Here is an 8,297-nt window from a genome sequence, read left to right on the forward strand (position 1 = left end):
CTGTATGCAGTCTTCGACCATTCCCTTCGTCACTCCCCAGGGAGCTTCTTCGTCGACCTTAGTATCCTGCCTTAAAAACAAGCAAAAAAATTTTACTTGTAAGTCCTTTATTACCCAGCTTTAGTACGGTCCATACTATCCGACTGACACTGCACGATAAAACATGATGGAACAGGGACCGTCTTGAGTGAGCGGAATTCGTTACTACGGTCCAATCTACATTAGATTACCTAAATATTAATACTATAGCCCGATTAAAATTACTTGGTAGTTGGTACTTAAGGCATTGAAGCTGGTTTCCTTCAATCAGAGCGCTCAACAGTACGGCCGCACCGTTCGCTCTGACAAACTGCCACAACAACTGGTCAGGTCATGTCCAGTTCCTTTTGTCCGGTATTCTATCTTGATTTTTTTGGATCCCAAATCACGGTTCCGGCGCTTTTATTTCATCACACATGACAACCATACTAAAAACAACAAACACAAACAACGATGCTGATGAAACACCCTCGTTTCGTACATAGCAATAACCGAATACTACCGGACACTCCCCCACAAGATTCCATTCAACATAACATATACAGCTATCATAACCACGGATGTTTCGGCTTACGTTAGGTAAGCTTCTCACGACTTTGCGCGAAGTCTAATTTTTGAAGGGTGCAATTCATCGTTGCCACTGGGTTACCAAAACCATAAATAAAGCTGCGAACTTCCAGCATGCTGGAGTAGTTGTGGGTCAGCAACTTCTGTTATTGGCACAACTGTTACAGTAGATACCTGTGTAGTCATCGAGCGTATAAAAAAAGTAACATTTGCAACTTTGGACTGGTTTCCCTTTGTACTGAAGAATGCGGCTAGTTAGCTCAGCAGCGTGGCGTAGCGCAATGCTTGTAAGCCTGATGCAAGGAAAATCGTAGGTTAGAATCTCGTTAAACGTAATGAAATTTTTATATTTCTAAATCTAATCAGCAGAGTTTTGTTACTATTTTCATTCGTCTAAATGGTTTAATTGTAATGGTTCAAATGGCTCTGGGCACTATGCGACTTAACTTCTGAGGTCATCATTCGTCTAGAATTTAGAACTAATTAAACCTAACTAACCTAAGGACATCACACACATCCATGTCCGAGGCAGGATTCGAACCTGCGATCCTAGCGGTCACGCGGTTCCAGACTGAAGCGCCTAGAACCGCACGGCCACACCGGCCGGCGTTTACATGTAATTTCTTATTTATAATTATCTGCCTCGTCATTATCATCATAGTATTGACATTTTTATTTACGCATATTTTACTTCCTATCATTTGTTTTTCGTTTGGAATCTGTCTATGTCGCCTGTAATCTGTAATCAAATACGTCTGAGGACTGCTCATCGGTGGGTAACATGAAAGCTCAAGTAGCCAGAGGATAGTTTCAGGTAACCAATGATAAGAGGTATTACGGTTTGCTTTTAGCGCTGAAACTGAATATTTTCTGCCTTGAGCTTGGCCGTAGAGGATGTCTTTAATCGCCGTGAACGAAGCGATAGTCATTTTAGCTGTGCCTCAGATTGCTGACTGCCGTTATCTGGGATACATTACACCTCACGAGTTTCTGGTTAGCTTAGGACATGAGTTTAAAATTCAGGGCTACAAAACGCATCATCTGCTACAGTTCAGTCACTGGTCACTAAAAATCAGTTGTCGACTCAACATCTTTCATTTCCGGCATACCTCGCAGCGGTCACTTCTAACATTGCTCCGCGTTACACATTCACAGCATTTGTGAAGTGACCCGCCGTGTTTGTGTGTCGGCTATAACCGAGAGGTAGCTGGCACCCGATGTGGCAACACTGTAACGGCAAATGACAGAAGACATCTGCCACGTAATTTTAATCGAACTATAGTATGATAACGTTACTCTTTACCTTTAAAAGTATAAACCGCTGGTAAAAATTACACCGTTCAACAGCTTAGAAACTAAGAAACAAACAAAATACACTTGTGGCACGCCGACCAATGTGGCCGAGTGGTTCTAGGCGCTTCAGTCTGGAACCGCGCGACCACTACGGTCGCAGGTTAGAATCCTGTTTTGGGCATGGATGTGTGTGATGTCCTTAGGTTACTTAGGTTTAAGTCGTTCTAAGTTCTAGGGACTGATGACCTCAGATGTTAAGTCCCATAGTGCTCAGAGGCATTTGAACCATTTGAACTTGTGGCACAAAGTCAAGAGCTACATCTCTCCATTACAAATATAATCAAAACGGAACTTTTCCTCTCTTTGAAAATGTAAATAAACACCAACAATATCGTAACTATTCAGTGATAAGTGTGCTGCAGAAACTCCGCGAGCCTCCACTATGCAGCTGATCGCGTCTACCCAGACTTACCTAGCACGCAAACGGCGACGGCGGACAGCAGCAGAAAGTCTCGTAGCATCTTGAGAAGGCTGACAAACGTCGTCTGACAGTTCTCTTATACACTGGCCTCGGCAACTCGAGATGAGACGTTACTGAGAAGTCAAAGTCCCCCTAATAACAATTCACATTAGTTTCGTTATCGACAGGTAATCTCAGTTCCATATAGAAATTACGCTTTATTGACGAGATAACCAAAAAGTCATTAATGGTTGCTCAATCTTAATTGCATAAGTAAGTTCCTATTCAAGATACCGATGCATTTGCTTTTAATTTCACCGAAGGTTGTTGTTCCATACGCTGAATCATTTCTTTCGATGACCATTCCTTTTCGACTTCAGATAGCTAGTGTGAATTCGCTTCCGCGCATTTCCTCCTTGCCTCATTCCCAAGTTACACGTATTGCCGTATTCCTGTCTTTTACTGAACGTCTTTATAATTCCTTCTTTCGTCAATCGGTTGTATATCTTTCGTCAGCCCATGATTCGACGCAGTTAACTTCCTTGTACTTATTCACGGTGCAGCCACATTCATGTGAACACCACATATGTTCGACGTCAACGTTTGTTAACCACCCACTAACGGTATGTGGCAACACAAGCAATGGAGGATATACACTACTGGCCATTAAAATTGCTACACCAAGAAGAAATGCTGATGATGAACGGGTATTCATTGGACAAATATATTATACTAGAACTGATTGTGATTACATTTTCACGCAATTTGGGTGCATATCTCCTGACCAAATCAGCACCCAGAACAACCACCTCTGGCCATAATAACGGTCTTGATGCGCCTGCGCATTGAGTTAAACAGAGCTTGGATGGCATGTACAGGTACAGCTGGCCATGCAGCTACAACACGATACCACAGTTCATCAAGAGTAGTGACTGGCGATTTGTAACGAGCCAGTTTCTCGGCCACCATTGACCAGACGCTTTCAGTTGGTGAGAGATCTGGAGAATGTGCTGGCCAGGGCAGCAGTCGAACATTTTCTGTATCCAGAAAGACCCGTACAGGTCATGTAACATGCGGTCGTGCATTATCCTGCTGAAATGTGTGGTTTCGCAGGCATCGAATGAAGGGTAGAGCCACGGGTCGTAACACATCTGAAATGTAAAGTCCACTGTTCAAAGTGCCGTCAATGTGAACAAGAGGTGACCGAGAAGTGTAACCAATGGCACCCCATACCATCACGCCGGATGATACGCCAGTACGGCGATGACGAATACACGCTTCGAATGTGGGTTCACCGCGATGTCGCCAAACACTGATGCGACCATCATGATGCTGCAAACAGAAACTGGATTCATCCGAAAAAATGACGTTTTGCCGTTCGTGCACTCGGGTTCGTCGTTAGTACACCATCGCAGGCGCTCCTGTCTGTGATGCAGCGTCAAGGGTAACCGCAGCCATGGTCTCCGAGATCATAGTCCATGCTGCTGCAAACGTCGTCGAACTGTTCGTGCAGATGGTTGTTGTCTCGGAAACGTCCCCATCTGTTGACTGAGGGATCGAGACGTGGCTGCATGATCCGTTACAGCCATGCGGATAAGATGCCTGTCATCTCGACTGCTAGTGATACGAGGCGGTTGGGACCCAGCACGGCGTTACGTATTACCCTCCTCAACACACCTATTCCACATTCTGCTAACAGTCATTGGATCTCGACCATCGCAAGCAGCAATGTCGCGATACGATAAACCGCAATCGCGATAGGCTACAATCCGACCTTTATCAAAGTCGGAAACGTGGTGGTACGCATTTCTCCTCCTTACACGGGGCATCACAACAACGTTTCACCAGGCAACGCCGGTCAACTGCTGTTCGTGTATGAGAAATCGGTCGGAAACTTTCCTCATGTCAGCACGTTGTAGGTGTCATCTTCGTGGTGTGGCAATTTTAATGGCCAGTAGTGTGTAAAGAGAATCTGGAGGACGCGAAGAACAGTGCAGTCGTTGTGTGAAAGGGGAGAGATACATCTGACGCCAACAGGGCATGATCATTGGCCTTTGGGCCAAGGGTGGAAGTATTTCCGGAACGCCTAAGTTCGTACACATTTAGCGTGCCACAGTCGTTAAAGTATACAGTGCGTGGCAAAAAGACTCATTTCAAAACCTGTGCCGAGGCTGATGTGCACCATGGGCCATAGGTGACAAGTGTGAAAGATGGCTACAGAGGTTTGTACGAGCGAAGAGACGTGCAACTTTTTTTGGAAATTTGTGGTAAGGTCTTATGGCACCTTACTGCTGAGGTCATCGGTCCCTAAGCTTACACACTACTTAATGTAACTCAAACTGACTTACGCTAAGGACGACACATACACACACCCATGCCCGAGGGAGGACTCGAACCTCCGAGAGGGGCAGCCGTACGGACCGTGGCAAGGCGCCTGAGACAGTGCGGCTAGACGTGCAACTGCGGTGCAGCTGGCAGCCCAGCTGAACCAAGGGTTTACTAACAGTGTCTCCTCAACTCTCGTTCAGCGAATGTTACTGCATATGGGCCTCCGCAGCAGGCGCCTGGTTCATACACCCATACTGACTGCTGTTCATCATCGACGGAGGCTGGAATTTGCACGCGAGTACCGGAACTGGACGTCCATTGAGTGGCAACAGGTGGCCTTCTGAGATGAATAACGTTTTATGGACAGATGGCCGTTGGTGTTCAAGCCTTGAAACACCTCAAAGCACACACATTGCGACAACAGTGTGAATGGTCCAGGAAGAAAGAGGGAGCCCAATGGTGTGGGTAACTGTGTTTCTGGAAGACAGACTGAATCAGTACAGGCATGCCTCCTTGTGGACCATGTCCAGCCCAACATACAGTTTGTTATTCCTCGGCAGGATGGCATCTACCGAGCAATGTGTTTCACAGACTGCGGTGCACGTGCCTGGTTCGAAGAGTTCCGGGATGCGTTTACTCCATCGCTCATCAGACTCCCCGGACGTAAACCCAGTCGAGAATCTGTGGGACCACTACGATCGGTCTGTTCGCACCACGAATCCTTCACAGAGAAAGGTAGCGCGGCAGGCCACGGCAATGGAGTCGGCATGCTTCCACCTGGGTGCGTTCTAGGGAGCGAAGGGACATCTTAAGTGGAGTCCGGAAGAAGAAACTTTTATGTTAGATCTGGAAGACTGCAGCCCTGCCTGTGGCAGCGTGCGTCATTCGGCCGTGTCGGTGATGGTTTCTGGGAGGTGTACGGCCACTACAATATTTTACGTTTCAAAGGGACTAACTCTCACGAGATCTGAATGTGCTCCAGGGCAGAACCCTAACTTATCCGACTGTATTATGAAGTTGGGAATAGACATAACATCCGTATCTACTCATTATCACTTACGGACTGTATTATGAAATTGGGAACGGACGTAATATCAGTTTCTGCTCGTTATCCCTCGTGTGGTATTATGCAAACTATCATACTGAATTCGGAATAATTTGGAGATAGCAAATGCTTCGTGTGTAGTGACCACCAAATGGTCCTACTTCTTCGCATCTCTTTGATGACTGTTTAGTTACGGGGTTTTGCTACCAATCTCGAAACGCTGTCAAAATGGTTCAAATGGCTCTGAGCACTATGGGACTTAACGTCTGAGGTCATCAGTCCCCTAGAACTCAGAACTACTTAAACCTAACTAACCTAAGGACAGCACACACATCCATGCCTGAGGCAGGATTCGAACCTGCGATCGAAGCAGTCGCGCTGTTCCAGACTGTAGCGCCTAGAACTGCTCGGCCACTTCAGCCAGCGAAACGCTCTCTACTCAGCTTCACTGTTTTTAATAAGGTTATCATTCTGTCTCTAATAACTGGTTATCGTAGGACCACTTTCCGCCTATTTGAGATCCACTTTCTTGAAAAGACATTATATAACAGATTTCTCTTATGTCATCTACGTCAGTTACTGACATTAGGATAGAACCCTTTTTGTTAATTCTTGATGTGTATTTTATTTAATGTTTATATTTATTTTGTTAATTTGCAGTTGTAGCCAATACAGAGGCGGTTTGACTGCAGAATCACAACGTAAGGTTAGCTGCTGAGCATGAAAGCAGACATGTGTGGCATGACCCTAGCCTTTATCGAGCTATTCATTTAGAGTCATGCGCAGGCGAGCGGTGCTCTGTGGACATTCAGTGCGGGGTGCGGAAGGCTGTGGTGGCGGCCGAGGTTGCATGTCGTAGCGGCCCCTTATCTGTTAGAGGGCCTGCACAACAGGCAAGCGAGATAAGCTGCCGACTTCCTTCCAAGAGCTCAGATCGAAACATCGCCAATGGATGTAAACCATAACAGGCTTCCTGAATAAACACGGATCTACTTCGCCAGATCATGTAGCACTCCGCCAAGTCGGTGTTATAAGCATTCCCGGACGGACTGCCAGTGCTCACCACCCACTAGAACAGCTCCAGCCAGTACTTTGGAAGCTCTAGCATAGTATACACCCGCCGTAGCATTCAGTATCATGTTGCATCTTGAAATTGGTAGAGTAGATTTTGCTCATTATTTTCTTTCATTATCTTGTATTCTTATCTGGTTTTGCTACCACAAGAATTGTGGAGTTTTTCTGTTGTTCTTGTGGTTAAAAGTTAGTGCATGTCAAGAAGGTGGTTTTTTAAGTACAATAAAGTTTGTTCAAAGTTGACTGTTAGTTCTTTCCTGCCGCCCGCAGGACACTACACTGCAGGTTCGCCTTTGCAGTGACAGGTGTTGCTAGAGAGACGCCAAGGAAGGCAGTTCTGTGGGAAGTCGAACATCCTCACCGAACTGGCGTGTACATCAACACCGTATGGGCATGGTCAGCATGGGCCGATGTGGTGTGTGGACTACAATCTGTTGGAGTGGATGCTGTATTCTCCGGTCGCCCACACAGCATTGCTGGAGGGCCAGGAATGGTTTCAGCAGACCGCAAGGAGCACAATCACAGTACTTCTGGAGTCAAGGTTGGCATTCTGTTAGTCTGGTGTTCAAGTTGAGTCACACTGTTATATGCAAGAACGCATTAAATGAAGTTAATTGTATTAGGCCGTTTCATAAGTAAGTAGTTTTTTCCAAAAATTTAATAAACAAAACACATACACACAGGGCCACTGCGTAGGTATATTGACTGTAGCAGTCGCTATAGGCATCGCACTTGAAGTGGCCTCACACTTGGAATGGCCACGCGTCGAACGTGCGAAGGGCGTTGTTAGACAGAGCAAGGAAAAAATTTCATGAATGCAAGGAAAATGTGCAAACGAATTTTTGCTTGCACTATGGTGCTAACCGAGATTTTCTCTGGTCTAATCATGGATGTATTACTACATCCATTGGTGAGCAGAGGAGCAGAGGGACAAGCGCAAACATAGTATGCCAGTCTTTTGTTGGGCGAAATCTGGCAACGCTTGAATCAGCGCTACAGTCAGCTAAAACTGAGAAGCACACATTGCCGCTTTGTGCGTTTCTGTAAGACTGCTGCTCTCTTCGGCTTTGTTCCTCATCCAAACCGAACGGACTGTTGGCGATTGCGAAGGGACACCAGTCGCATTCGAAATGTTTGTAAGCCTCTTTGTGTACAGGTTGATGGTGTGCAGAGTTTTTGGTTTTGTGAACATCAGCATAAAAGAGGTGGGTTTTTCTTTGGTTATTGTCTGCTTATATAAGGTTGAAACGTCTGAGAGGCACTCTAGAAGTTTTAGTGTAATTTATTTCTGTTTTATTAAGTTAACCGATTATGCATCATCGCAAGCTGTGATAAAGACATAGGACGTAAATTCGAAGGTGGAGCTGGAAAAAAAGGCGTGAAAGAAAATTCCGCGAAAAATTCCAACAACCACGAAAAGGTGACCTAGAAAAATTTTTGTGCACCTGTTCATCGCAGTCGTTTGACCAAACATCGAAGGCGGAGTCGATT

The 8,297-nt window shown here is 45.8% G+C and overlaps 1 protein-coding gene across 1 annotated transcript in view; it reads right to left on the reverse strand.

Annotated features, from left to right (window-relative positions):
• LOC126234785 (elastase-1-like) overlaps nt 1-2,485 on the reverse strand; it is a 104,914-nt gene extending 102,429 nt beyond the window's left edge. The window contains exon 1 of the mRNA XM_049943533.1: nt 2,372-2,485. Within this exon, the coding sequence (XP_049799490.1) occupies nt 2,372-2,420 (49 nt within the window). The 5' untranslated portion in view covers nt 2,421-2,485. The remainder of the gene's footprint in view (nt 1-2,371) is intronic.
• Between the last annotated feature and the right edge of the window lie 5,812 nt (nt 2,486-8,297).

The sequence above is a fragment of the Schistocerca nitens genome, chromosome 2 (genome assembly GCF_023898315.1).
Source record: "Schistocerca nitens isolate TAMUIC-IGC-003100 chromosome 2, iqSchNite1.1, whole genome shotgun sequence".
Classification (NCBI taxonomy): domain Eukaryota; kingdom Metazoa; phylum Arthropoda; class Insecta; order Orthoptera; family Acrididae; genus Schistocerca; species Schistocerca nitens.